General features: G+C 45.2%; 1 protein-coding gene across 7 annotated transcripts in view; it reads left to right on the forward strand.

Annotated features, from left to right (window-relative positions):
- Positions 1-15,104, forward strand: part of LOC147718720 (muscleblind-like protein 3) — a 419,970-nt gene that overhangs the window by 336,075 nt on the left and 68,791 nt on the right. For all 7 annotated transcript variants that reach the window (XM_086918701.1, XM_086918705.1, XM_086918707.1 and 4 more), the window contains exon 5: positions 1,905-2,135. In XM_086918701.1, coding sequence (XP_086774827.1) covers positions 1,905-2,135 — 231 coding nt within the window. The remainder of the gene's footprint in view (positions 1-1,904; positions 2,136-15,104) is intronic.

The following is a 15,104-nucleotide window of genomic DNA, read 5'->3' on the forward strand; positions in this document are numbered from 1 at the left end:
AGTTCCGTGCATCAGCCACGGTTGCCAGGAGTAAATGTAAAATATGGTCTCAAAGTGGAATGCCTCTTCATGCATAATACATAACAGTCAGATTGCAGTGCCCTCTCACACCAAGCTAATAATATTAGCAATAGTCTCCCCAAAACTATTTGATTTTTATCACTCGAATATCAGTTTTAAATATATTTTGGAAATCCAACGATTTTTTTCCTCCAAACCTCAGCTTATGAATTTTGAAAATACACACTTTTCGTTTCGTTACATGCTTTTCAATCTTGGTGTTCATATACTAGTTCAAGGAAACAAAGGCTTCTAGTGTAGTACACGCGGGCTGCACACAGGAGAGGTACTTACAGATAGTGAGCTGCTCGCTGGAGAGGAGAAACCTACTTTAGACAGAAATTCATCTCTTTACTGAGCCAAGAATCCCAAATGAGTTGGAACGCTGTGTTAAAATAAGCCTACAAAAATGTTTTGGCGTGGATAGCCCTAGTCACAAAACTTAGGATGTAAACTGTATTCATGCACTAAATGTCGAATGGTGGAAGTTGAAGGAAACTCCATACAGCTAATAAAGCGGTCATTCTGTGTAGGGGTGTAGCAATCGTCCCTGATGTAAAATTGCTTTGGGGATGGAGGTTATAAATGACAGGATGATTCCTGATGGAAGAAAGGCTCAGGTGTACAGAGATCAACACCATGTGGAGACAGGCTTTTCTGTTGTGTCTCTGACGATGATATTCCCACAGGTAAGGTTTGTTTCAGTTTTTCTTGTGATTTCCTACTCCGCAGAGAGTCTTGGAGTTCTTCAAAGGTCTAGGTTCTCTTTAGGGTAATCTGCTCTCAGTACGTACCCGTTGGTTCACAGCTTTTTTAATACCTTGCCAACGTTTCAGGAAAAAATGGTAGTTTACAAAGATATTGATTACATTTCTTCTATGGTGGGACTCACTATTATTGGTAATACAATTAAGTAGTAAACGTAAATGCCCTTTGTCTATGCCTGAGGTACATCAATTACCCAGTTATTTTAGGGGCTGCTGGTCCAAGGGTGATAGCTGAAAACTCCAAATACAAACTTTATGGGCCAATTTCTTTAATGCTTTCAGAACTATTCATCTGCAGGTTTCTACCCTCACACGAGAGTAGGTTTCGATCTGTTTCAAATTTTTAAACTATTAAAGCCCACATTTAGCAATCAATGACAGTCCAATCCCCTTCTAATTCTCTAAAATGATTTACTCTTGCTCTTGGCAAAAGTAAATATTCAACCACATCCTAGGTGGTAGACAGAATTTTTGAATACCCAGAAATGTCCATGTTTTTGGGCATTTCTACCTGGAATGTCCCCGAAGAGAAGAGTTACTCACACAGAAATGTCTGTGTGAGAAAACTCTTGACAGATGATAAAATGACTCCTGTGAATAACAAATGACAGTTTACACTCCTATAAAGGTTATACGCTGTTATACCTGACATCCTTTTGTCCACAACTAGAGTGAACGGCTAAATACGATCCATTAGGGAATAGCATAGATGGGAATTATTTGGCACTGTAATGAAAATGGTCAAGCAAACATGTATAAGAATTATGAATACCCAAAACTAATCAAAATATCCCCAAAATAGCAGTTTGCCAGGAGAGAAGCGTTTTAACTGTATGCCCTTGGCCACTGGAAGTAGTTGTTATAGATTAGATAAAATGCTTCCATTGTTGGTTAATATTTACCAGTCGAGCTGTTGCACATAGGGTACTTTTGTTGAAAAGAAGAAGAACTTAAGGAAGGAGAAGTTGTCATTCTGCATTTTTAATTTTGATATATTTGCTATACAAGGTGCCACCATTGTCAACATAACTTAATCCTCACATTTCAGATACCCTTTTTCGTTTGTTTTATTTTAAGGTTTGCAGAGAATTTCAGCGCGGAAATTGCACACGTGGTGAGAACGACTGCCGTTACGCCCACCCTATAGATCTCGCAATGGTTGACACAAATGAGAACACTGTTACAGTCTGCATGGATTACATCAAAGGCCGATGCTCAAGGGAGAAGTGCAAGTACTTCCACCCTCCAGCGCACCTGCAAGCCAAAATCAAGGCGGCCCAACACCAGGTGAACCAGACCGCTGCGATGGTAAGTGCATAGCCTTCTTGTGTAGACTTAATAACAAGTGTACAGTAAAGCTGTGGGCGGGAGTGCGAGTGGCCATTTCAACCAGTATCATCATAGATACTATTTTCAGTAGATCCCCAACAAATACTTGCTATCATCTATGGTAGTGTATTTAGGTTGATAGAATTGTACCAAGATTACAATAACCAGAATGCATTAGGTTGTCATGGGTAGACCTAGGGCTGGAAAGAATGTTTGCGATTACATGGAATCAGACGGTTACCCTAAAGTCAGGGCTTAGGCAGAAATATAATTCCCAATGTGATGGCCTGTGCTGAGGGGCTGTGGCAACCCCGGCACGTTACCTCACCTCCTGTGGCACTGCCCGAAACTACCAGGTACTGGGACCAGATCATGGATATTATTGATCGAGGCTTCAACACTACCATTCCCAGATTTCCCGCATATACGCTCTTAGGACTACCCAAAGCACTTCCATTCCCTCTCCGCTCCATTAAAGGTAGGCAGATGGCCCTGGCACTCCATGCCACACACCGAGTATTGTTGTCCAGCTGGAGCACAGACAGAATTCCGGACCGCAAACAATGGCTTCAACAGCTTTGGTCTCTGCTTGGTATGGTAACCCATAAATATAAGTCAGAATGTACTAAAGTCTGGGCCCCTTTCATCTCTATCCTTACTTCTGAGTTTCGGGAGCTGACTTGCCCTAAATACTTTCGCACTTTGAGGCTGATTCCAGATGGCCAAGTAGTGGAAGGAGATCTGGATAGCTCCTAGACTACTCTTGCGCAAGAATTTCCGGTGATTAACTCGCTCGGACAGGGTTGGGGTGGAGTGATAGAGATTTGTGGTTTATGCCTCTGATTTTAGGGGGAATTTTCTTATGTTTTGGGTTTAAAATTCTTAATTTGGCTGTCTTTGCAGTTATGCATGTCAGAGAGCATCTCCACGGTGTTAACCTGATTCAACACTTGGTTCTACCTATTATTTGGCATGTATAATGTCACCAAATCAGATCTTGGCATCCTTTTGAGACCCATCTTGGGTTGTAGGCGACATGCTGTGTAACCCCTTTCTAATTGTATGCCCCAATAGAATGCCTAGTGTACTTGGCACACCAGGTTTGCTTTTGCTGCCAGCCCAACAGGGTTGTAGGTGGCATGCTGTGTATTGCTCTCACTATTTGCTTTGACAATAAGAATGAGATTTAATTCTAAAGTCAGGGCTTTAAGTGGGCCAGGTTCTGTCGGTACTGAGCCCCAGTGGTTCTAAAAAGCAGGTGCTGAGACGGGTCCCTATCAGGCACTCCATTTTTTGCCCTCACCGTCAGGGTAAAAAAAAAATCTTAGCTCTAGAGCAGTGTCACCCTTCACTATAGCCTTTGTTGTAACTTCAAGGAGACTCGTTATAGTTCTTTCACAGTCTCATTATTGCACAATGGAAACATTTTCAATATTAAATACAACTAAGCTATAATTGTGACTTATTTGTCTTATGCAACTAACACCAATTGACAAAGTCAATAGCTGTGACTTGTTGTAGGTGTAATGTTACTTGTATTCAATACCTGGATGCAATTGTTAGAAGCAGCAAAATACTAGTCAGGTGGCTCACTATGCTAAGCACAGATTTTTAGCTTACATTGTTTAAGCCATTTTTCCCCTTAATTAGATCGACCACGCCCCTTTGAGAGATCCCCCAGTTTTGTCATCCCATTTAAAGCCCTGCCTAAAGGCAGGCGCGCAACACTTATTGGGCTCACGGGGCTTCAGCCCCCCGTCGTGTAAATCAGCCCGGACAGAGACAGCTTCGGGGGCTGGCGACAATCTAATGCAGCCGCACCCGAGTACTTAACAGGTCTTTAAAAGACCATCTACTTGTAAATGAGGCTTTTGTTGTGTTTTCACCCCATCTTACAGCCACTCTGTCCGTGGTTCGAAGAATTAGCCCCCCCCCCCCCCCCCCCCCCCCAAATATTTTAGGAATGAGGTGCTGCTAATGCATTGGGGGGGGAGCTGCAGTCCTGGTTCACTTCAGTTGATGCAACGCACCTGAAAATAAGTGTTTGTATCAGAAACTCCCAGGACTGGCTTGCTGAATCCACTGTGACATGGAGTCATCTGGTAACGTTAATACGGCTAGTGGTGTAATAGGCACCTAGAGGTGCACCTAGAGTCAAATTTCGGGGGGGGAGGGGGAGCTGAGAAAAAATTTCGGGGGGGGGGGCAAAAGACAGAGTGGAGCTGCAGGGGCCCTAAGAAGGAGTGAAAACCATCAAAGCCTCATTAACAAGCAAAAGGTCTTTAAAAGACCAGTGAAGTACTCAGGTGCGGCTGTGTGTGTGCCCGGGAAGCTGTCTCATCCCGGCCCGCGACTCACGACAGGGTAGGGGGGGCTGAAGCCCTGTGAGTCCAGTGGGCGTTGCGCACCTGATAGGCGCTCCCTTGAAACTAGTTAAGTGTAATTAAAACGAGCATTTGCAATGCAATAGGTCTTGCATTTGCGAGAGTTTAAGCTATTGGTATTATAAATGACAATGCCTTTTATTAATATGTTTTTAAAACATAAGTAAAAGTCATTGTCATTTGCAATGCCAATAGCTTAAACTCTTGCACATGCAAAACCTATTGCATTGCAAATGCTTGTTCATTATGGCCCCTGCTCCTCTTCACCTGTCAGGTCCCTTCAAGGCTCCTCTTACATTGTATTCTTACACTCTTACATTATATTCAGTTGATTGCAAATCTGAGTGTACCTAAAGTACAAATTAAGGTTTTTATCTGAGACACGTGCGTAAACAGGCTCAGGTCGAGGTTATATAGCAGATTATGGTGGTACTGGTTGGTATGAACACAGAATAAAAACATGGAATTCCAAAGTTGAAATTTTAAAATGTATTTTTTTTAATGGGAAAATGCTCGCAATGCTGATATGTTTTAAATAATTAATATTGTATTATTAAATTATGTGAAAATGCTCGCAATGCTGATGAATTTTAAATAATTCATATCATATTATTGCCCTTAACCTACAGATTTCACTTTAATGCTTAATTTTGTGCAAACTGATTAATTATCTGTTATTGAGCTGGACTCTAGTATCAAGTGACAGTCTAGAAATTACACTTGACAATATCCTAACTAAATGCGTCGAGAGTAAAGAAAAGGGTTGTGAGAGGTAGGGTCGGATTGGGATCACAATTCGGCCCGAGCACTGATGAAAAAAGTGGCCCACATTCAAGAGGCGTGGCCCATATTTAAGGGGCGTGGCCCACATTGAAGGGGCGTGCCCTTTCATGAAACACCCTTTGCACAGACAAGGAATGAAAGTTGGAGGATACTGTTCTTGCACACGACACAGGGCCAAGGTGACAATGGCCTACATGCTGAGCAACTAAAAAAAATAGCAAGGCCCCTTTTTGTCACAAAATTATTCCAGCCCTCCAGCACAGGAGCACCTGAAAAGCAGCAAAGCCCCTGCTATTACTAACCTACTCAGCCCTCCCCAGACCTTCAGCTCAGGAGCACATGAACAGAGGTAAGGCCCCTGCAATTAGTAAATTAATCAATCAGAAGTGTGGCTCACGGTGTAGAGCAGGCAGACCCGGAAGCTGAGGTCAGACCCGGGACCAGGGTTCAATTCCCGACGCGGCAGGGTCTTGAGCTCAAATGTCCACGGACTCGATAATTCTCGCTTCGGTGCCTGCTCTAACCATGGGTTCTCACTCTGCAACTCTGGGCATTAAGCTTTCTTAATCTCCACAACGGCCCCCTGCGGCGGGATGCCTGGCTTTCACCTTGGGGATGCCCTGTAGGGGCTATCTCACAGGGAAAAGCCAGGACGGGTTCCCAAGGCAAGCGCCGGGAAACCTCCGGGTAGCTGTGCGCTCAATAAATGCAATAATAATAATAATAATAATAATAACCCTCCAGGCCTTGGGAAAATGTCCTGGCAGGAGAGCACAAAACACAGCTTTATGGGTCATCCAAGGTAGCCAGGTAGCCAGGGGGGAGGCTGAGGTGAAGCTGGTGCATGGGAAGTGCCTTCCCAGTGTGTTCTGGCTGTTTGAGTATTTACCATTTACTGTAGTATTACCCTTGTACCTGTGTATGGTACCCTTTTGTAACTTGCACAAGTCACTTTTCTCTTGTAACACACTGTTTGCTACCTCTCACTTTTGTTTGCTTTAGATACTTGCACAAGTGCCACCATTGCCTACGTAACGTTTGTTCTTGTGCTGGAGTGTCTGCCATTAATTGCAGTATTATACCTCTACTTGTATTTTGTATGCTTTTGTAACCTGCACACATATCTCTTTTTCCTTCTGTAATGTATCGTTTGCTCCTCTTGTATTTTGGTTGCTTACTATTGTCACTTTTGATTCATGTAACTTAACGTTTGCTTTTGTAATTTGTCCACTTATCATTTTCTCCTCATGTATTATTGCTGTTCCTAGTGTGAAGCGCTCTGACACCTTCGGGTAAAGTCAGCGCTATATAAAATCGCATAAATAAATACATAAAACAAAAAATTCCAAACATCACTAGGCCCCCACAGCAAGACCCATTCTTCACCGTCCACTATGCCCTGAATGTGAAGGGCTGTGGGCGAGGTGTTAAGACTAACACCGTTTCTGGGCTGCATGGGCTCCAGGGGGCCGAGGTGCAAATGGCTCAAAGGCCTGAGAAACACCTGGACCCCAGGGAGGCCGATTCTTGCAAACAATCACCCCTCCCCAGCCCAGCCTCAGCTTGATTGCTTGGCAGGGTAGGGGTGAAGGACAGCCCACAGCTGACAATCGCTGTCTGGCCGCACAGCGAGGCTGCTTTCATTTTCTCAGTCTCTGTCTCCGTGCTCTCTGTGGGCCGTTTTTTTTTCCTCCCCTTTCCTAGTCCACTCTCTGTGGACTGGGACAGAGGAGAAAAAAAACGGCCCACAGAGGGCACTGAGGCACCGGCCCTTCGGCCCATTCCCGAATGCCCGCCTTGCCAATCCGCCCCTGGTGAGAGGTAAAAGATTCACTTAGTCACTGACTGTGTGGGGGCTTGGATTGCATTCGAGAAGCAACCTCCAACAAGTATTTGCAATGCAATAGCTTAAACTCAGGTAAATGCGGGACCCATTGCATTGCAAATATTTGTTTCCTATTTCTATATATGCTAAAAGCAGCTGCCCGCCATTTCCTTTCGTTTTCATTATTTTTTTTACAATCTCGCCACCGGCGGGGGTTCCACGATTGCCTCAAAAGTAAAGAGGCAAGGACCCCCACCCACATCTGGAGCACCTGCGCAGGCGTCGAAAGAGCACCTACCAGAGAACGCATCCCTTGCGGCATCCATTATGAACGCCTCCCCAGTTAGTCGTGCAGACAGCAGAAAGGCATGGCCTGCACCACTAGAAAGGCTGTTGTGGCCCAAATTTGACGCAGCAGCACCGAGCGGCCCTGACTGGGTGAACGTCAGATAAAAGTCAAGCCGCCCTGTATTGAAGAAAGCCTGCAAGAGCATTCACAGCCCTGTGCGGGTGGTGGTGCCCCAGCCAGCCGGCATTAGCAAGGAGCCACAACATCCGCCGACAGTAGGCCAGCACCACATGTGGTGGTGAGTGGGTTTTCATCTGCTCATGCTGACAGCCACCTACACTCCCGACAGAGACCATGTTAATCACACCCACTCTCTAGGCCAGAGCTTTCCAAACTGTGTGTCCCGACACAGTACTGTGTCGCCTGCAAGTGGTGGGTGTGTCGCGGGATGACACCAGCTCTTAGCAGATAACTGCTGATAATAAAGAGCAAATTAAGCCACTTTGAAATAGTAAGATTAATCAGGTGCGCTGGCTGGCAGCTTTATGGTTCTTCTCTGTTGTGGAAGTTTTACCAACACGAGTATAGAGCAACTTGAGTCAGCTTTAAATAATTAGTTGCATTAGCTCGAGCCATGGCCCACACGGAGCTTTATATTTCTTTATTGTGGCAGGTTTAACAACGGTTTTACACAGCAATGTGAGCTTCTTTTAAAGAACGCGTTTATACAGCTACGTTATACACTTTTTATTTGTTAGAATAACACAACCTTTGCCCCCTGCACCGAGATAACGGGGCCTCGCCACCTTACAATCAATCACACATGCTGCTGCAGGCTAATGAACGCCTTCCGACATTTGGTTAACTTTTTACTTTACTGGTTTCTTATCGAGATGGTACCACATGCTGTTTAAGGCTGATTGACGCTTTAGAGCACCGTGAGCCCAGACATCTTTGACCATAGTACCTGCCTCACTGTCGGCTTTGAATTAAGAAAGACACGGCAAATAGGCACTGTATTTTCTGTACTCTGTCACCAATTATGTTGCAGTCTCCAGGTTCTCACTCTTGTTTTCTAACTGCGTTTTTGAATTCTTTTCACTCAGCTCGGTTGCAGTTCACTTTCACTTTTTCACTGCATTGATGAGCGGACAGAGAGAGGGAGAGGGAGAGAGATAGGGAGGGAGAGGGATAGGGAGGGAGAGAGAGGGAGAGGGATAGGGAGATAGGGAGGGGAGGGAGAGAGATAGAGAGGGTGGGGGAGGGAGAGAGAGGGGAGGGAGAGAGATAGGGAGGGAGAGAGAGAGATAGGGAGGGAGAGGGATAGGGAGGGAGAGAGGATAGGGAGGGAGAGAGAGAGGGAGAGAGAGAGGGAGGGGGGGGAGGGAGAGAGATAGGGAGGGAGGGAGATAGGGAGGGAGGGAGATAGGGAGGGGAGGGAGAGATAGAGAGGGTGGGGGAGGGAGGGAGAGAGAGGGGAGGGAGAATGATAGGGAGGGAGACAGAGAGGGAGGGAGAGAGAGAGAGAGAGAGAAGGAGAGGGATAGGGAGGGAGAGAGGGAGGGAGAGAAATAGGGAGAGAGATAGGAAGAGGGAGAGAGAGAGGGAGGGAGAGGGAGGGAGAGAGAGAGGGAGAGAGAGAGGGGAGAGAGAGAGGGGAGAGGAGAGAGAGAGAGAGGGGGAGAGAGAGAGGGAGACAGAGAGAGGAAGGGAGAGATAAAGAGAGAGAGGAAGGAAGGCACAGAGAGAGAGTAAGATGTGTGTATGCCTGGTCCGGTGGCTCAGTGGAGGAAGGCATCTGCTGCAGGGGCCTGTGTTTAACCTCATGGTTACAGTTTTTTATGTTCTAGCCCTGCCCCTTCCCCACTGACCCTGCTCCCACCGGTGCGGCCCTCGGCCACAAACCACACTGTCTACACTGCCTTACTGTGTCCCAAAATGATGCATCTCCAAAATGTGTGTCACCAACATGAAAAGTTTAGAAAGCTGTGCTCTAGGCCTCTCCGACATTGCATCAACATTTCCTAATCTCCTGCATCACGCAAACTGCCAGGGTCTGGTAAGAGAGGTGGCTGCAGTGCTACCTAGCAGCAATACATTGCACCACACCCCGGCCAGAGAAACAAATGAGGGATACCCGACCTTTGCATTATCTACACTTGTGGTTATACAAGTGTCTCAGCCATAGCCTTCTCGGCGGACCTGCAGCGGCCCCCGCATGCCCACACGGTCCTCTGTCGACCCAGAGAAACGGGCCGCAAGGGAGTTTCTGTGCGATGGAATCCCAGCACGAGAGATTAATCAAAGCTGTTTCACCGACAGGTACTAGGACGCACCAGGCCTCAGAGGAAACCGTTCAGAACACTGTCAGTGTTGTCCCAGCCATTGCAGGTTTGCCTTTTACGGAGCCAGAGCATCTCAAAAGAAGCCTCTGCAGCTGACTCCACCAACGCTCCTGATGCACCCCCCAATTTGAACTGTTAACGTCAACCCCAACATCATGAGAGCAGGCGGGAGCGAACAACATCGCACAGGAGGATGGTAACCCCATGAACCTGTTGTTGAGAGATCCAGACTCTATCCACACCGCATTCGTGCCCATAGACATCTGGTGGAACTATGGATGCATGCCCTGATGCCAGGAGCTCCCAGCTGCACCTGTCCACTTATCCTGCACTGCACTGTGGACAGTCTGAAGAGACTCAGTGTTTTTTTGTTTTGTTGTTTATTCATACCCACAGGTTGGACTCTTAAGTTTGGGAGGGATGTAGAGTCCTGCTGGACTCATTCCAGTGTGTGCCAGGTACGGGTATACCAGCCACTCCCTGAGGGCTGGCTGTCTCACTCACCCCACACCCATCCAGCACTGGCATCACACATGACGTGCCGCCTCCCAACAAAGGGGGCCAGGCGCACGTGCACTGGGCCAGGTGTATGTACCCTAACTATATGTATGTGTCGTCCCTATCACAGCACGCGGGCCTGGGTCCCACAATCCTACAACAGTGACTTTGACATAAAGACTGGCCGCCAGCCTTCCAGGGCCGGGTATCTGTGACCACTTTTACTTCGGCCCATTTGTTCTGGTGAAATATGTTAGAACCAGTGTGTTGGGCCACACAGATCTTGACGCAATGGCGTCACGCGGGATTGCTCCACCCCTCAGTTTGAGAAGCTCTGCACAAAATGCAACAGGTTTCAGCAAGACATTGCGGTACATTGGTGTATGTTGGATTCTCGTGTCTGAGCGCGGTTGGCTGACTTCCTATGGTGTCTAATATGGGATTGCGCCAGGAAACCTCCGGTGTCAGTGCGCTTTACAAATGCAGCTTAACATTAACATTAACATATGGACCTTCGCGGCTTTGGTTTTAGATGCTGTTTTCAGAATCAGCCGCAGGCCGCCCTTCTCTGCTTTTTTCACCATCCACCTCTTTCTACTAATTCCAACTCACACCACTCTTCTGGTGACAGCCTCCCACACAAGATAACATGCTGGCACTATAATAATAGTAAGGGTGTACCAAATTAACTCATCGCTGATCGGCAAACTTCCCACTTGACAACACACGCTACGCAGATCTCTCCTATAGATCCCTACCACACTAAACACTTATTATTTAACGTTTCTTCCTTCCAGTGATAACCTCCCACACAAGTTAAAGAACTGGCACTAGACTATTTCGTTCCTGTTTATTTTCATATTACAGATCAGACGAGCTTCACGCTTGAATACACAAGCTATGTCTCTGCCTTGTGTTGTTACATAACACATTAAACACAATATTTAACACTGGGCAGATTTTTAATTTCCAAGACCACCAGGTTTCTGTGACATTGAAGAATTACTAGGGTTTTATACACTGCTATTTAAAGATATCAATTTTAGTGCTTTAAACCGTAACCACCACCTCGTGTTGTGCATCTTTAAGCTTAAATATTGTGTGTATTGTATGAATTATTTCGTCCACCTGCTTGCTCTTGTGCTGCCTTGCTTTATCCCCCTAACCCCGCCCCTTTCCCGTCTCCTGCTTGCTGCCAGCCAATGGAGATTGCTGGGTCAGTGAATCGACCCCTCGGGTCAGTCTTTGACCCCGGACTTGGACGTTCCCGCTTTCGTATTCCATCTTGGATGTGCTCGTCCATGCCAGTTTGACACTGTGGAACGTGTCAATTACAACTAAGTAGTACGCAATGGCTCCTTTCAGAATAGATCTTTTCCGTCAGGAGTTGTACGTCCATAAGCTAATATTTTTGATCTCGAACAATAGCGCGTCACCAATTTGAATGTCACAGTCTGGTCATGTATTATCGAAGACGGGCAGGGCAGCAGAAGGGTCCCCAAAACAAACCAGCGAATAAATAGCACCTATATCGTTTAAAATTAGTCTGAAATTATGCTACGTGGTAATAGCATAGGGCCATGCAAGAAGATGCTGTGGGGCCTATAGGCTTGTTCAGGGACACTCACTAGGTTGGAACCTTCTAGAAATTGGGGACTTGCCTAGGGAATCGGCTGCTGTGATCGAGAGTCCCTTATTAATCCCCTGTTTCTAAGGGGACAATTGGAGTCCGACCTGCAATAGATTGGTAACTGACAGCCTGATTCATCATACTCCCGTTTTGCGAGCCCCTAATAGCGATTCATAGCAAATCGCTATTAAGGACTCGCAAAACGGGATTCATGTAGGAATATGCAAGAAAAATGCGATTCCTACTAATTCCTTATTTGCGATTAGCAAATTGCTAATCGCAAATAAGGAATAACTCCCCATTCATTCCTATGGGCAAAAAGGCCCATAGGAATGAATGGGGAGTCAGCCTGATTCATCATACTCCCGTTTTGCGAGCCCCTAATAGCGATTCATAGCGAATCGCTATTAAGGACTCGCAAAACGGGATTCATGTAGGAATATGCAAGAAAAATGCGATTCCTACTAATTCCTTATTTGCGATTAGCAAATTGCTAATCGCAAATAAGGAATAACTCTCCATTCATTCCTATGGGCCAAGAGGCCCATAGGAATGAATGGGGGGTATTCCTTATTTGCGATTAGCAATTAGCTAATCGCAAATAAGATAGCGATTGAAAGGGTGCCAGGGGTGTCCAAAGGACACCCTGTAGCACCCCTTAAATGCTAATATGAACAGGGGTTGCGCACACACATGTCCAAAGGATATGTGTGTGTGCAACATGCATATCAGAAAAATGCTTTTAAAAGCATTTTTCTGAGTTATTGCTATTTACCACGAGGTTTGACCTCGCGGTAAATAGCGGCCCGAAATTGCGATTTCGCAATTTTTAAATGGATGATGAATTGCATTTATGGAATCTCAAATAGAGATTCCTTAAATGTAATCCATCGCAAATTTGCGATAACGCAATTACCGATTTTTGCATTTGGGATGATGAATCCCAAATGAAAAAATCGCACTCGCAAAGGGCCAGATTCTCAGAATCTGGCCCTTTGCGAGCCGAATCGGGCTTCATGAATTAGGCTGTTGGTAACCAAATTCACCAATGCGCCTGGTGTATTACGGAATTTTTGATACCCGTGGAAAAATGATTGGTGTGAGGTTACCGAAGCGCTACATTTACCCCCCTGAACTGCAGCTCAACTCTTCCGACACAGTTGTGGTGTGCTTGTGCTGGCTGGCATTGAGTAGTGCGCCCTGCTCTGTGGGCTAAGGGGCACATGCTTCAAGCAATTTTGGAGTCGCAAACGGTGCGAATCGCAAAATTCGGCCGTTTGCGATTCCAAAATCACTTTTTGGGATGCATTACACAATTTTTTAGAAATCGCAACTTTTTGCGATTTCTAAAAATGCGATTGCATTTAAGGAATCGCATTTTTGCGATTCCTTATATGCAATGCATGAATGTTAAAAAAAACACAAATTCGCAAATAGGGGGAGCAAATTAACACGAGGGTGAACCTTGTGTTAATTTGCGAAATCTTTCAAAAATGCTCAAAAAAGCATTTTTGAAAGTGTCATGTTACACACACACATGTCCTTTGGACATATGTGTGTGAAACTTGCACTTAAAATAACATTTCAAGGGTGCAGGAGGGGGTCCTTTGGACCCCCCTCAGCACCCTTGAAATGCATTAACAAATTGCGATTCGCAAAATGAAAATCGCAAAATGTTAATGCCTTCCCATTGATTCCTATGGGCCTTTTGGCCCATAGGAATCAATTGGAAGGATTTCCTTAATTGCGATTCGCAAAATGTGAATCGCAATGAAGGAAAATGAAGAAATTGCAAAAATATTTGCGAATTAATCATGCATTGCTGTTTGCGATTTCTAAATTGCGATTCCTTAATTTTCGCAATTTAGGAATCGCAAATGGGTGCAATGATGCATGTGCCCCTTAGTCATTTAGGTCCTGTGGCCTGCCTTTATAAGAAGTAAGGAGGTTAAAGAACACGCTTCAACCTTTAACGGTGACTCAACATCTGTAGCTGAATGCTTTTGATTAGCTGTTAGGCTGGCTGTGTGGAGTAACAGTTAAAAGAACACTTTTTGAAAAGACTATTGAATCATTAAAAAGTATTGTTGAAAAGCAGAAATTCCAGTGAATATTAATCAGGTGTGAAAGCATACAAGTGCGCCAACTTGTATTGAGAGCAAGGCCGTCTCTAAATGCAACACGCATGGGTAACTTTAAATGTGGCACGTCTGTGTTGTTGTTCTTTTAAGTGGTTGCCATTCTGCGGTGAGAACATTTGAATAGAGTTTGGTCATTCGTATGGCAAACAGTTTCCGTGGAGCATATGCAACAACCACACAACTCAGTTTAAAGAAAGATATTTGATCTAACTATAATCATCTGTTCTTTATTCTCGCCCAGTGGTGTGTGTGCCAAGGATGCTATGGGTCTTCATGCAAGGAAGAATGTGAGCCAGCCTTGTTACAATATGGTAGGAGAATTGGGCGAAAATTGGGCATAGGGTCCCCCACATCTCAGGGCCCTGGTGCCCCTCCACCTGCTGCACTATTGATAGCTATGCCCTTATTTGTGATCGTGTTTTATGTTCAAACCCTTTTCATAATGCTCTTTTCAGACACTCCAGACAGAAATTCCTTAATGTCTCCCACTCAATAGTTCAGTTTCTCTTAATAGTGCAAAAAAGTGCTGACCAATTTAATTGTTCATCAACACTTAAGCAGCTGCATCTGCAGTTTTTCTATGGCTTAGCAATGGCAGAGTCAAGAATTGCAACTGCACGCACCTTGTCTAATCTGTTTCCAGTTTTCCGAGTCTATTCTTTCAGGCTAAATAGAATTTGAAACGAAGGTTAGATTAGATAATTACATTTTATCCTACAAAATCTATTCTTTAGAAGACCTGTTATCACAGTATAAAGCACAAAACCTGGGAGCATCTGTGTACTTTAAAATGACCAATGGTAACTACTCACCAAAGAGAATTCTTTCAAAAACGTGAAAAAAATCTTGCAAAGTGGAGTAGAGTACATAGATCTTAGCTTGGCAAGGGTGCAGTGTTTTGTTCCAATATTTTTTGTGCAAATGCTACACATTTAAAAATAAGAGTCTCCCCAGCCCAGGCACACCAGCAATGGCACAAAAGTGAATCCTTTTCTGGCACCTGTCTACATGTGACCAGGACAAATGCTGTCCCTCTCAGTACAAGACAGCCAA

Source organism: Lissotriton vulgaris, chromosome 4_1, assembly GCF_964263255.1.
Source record: "Lissotriton vulgaris chromosome 4_1, aLisVul1.2, whole genome shotgun sequence".
In the NCBI taxonomy this organism is placed as follows: domain Eukaryota; kingdom Metazoa; phylum Chordata; class Amphibia; order Caudata; family Salamandridae; genus Lissotriton; species Lissotriton vulgaris.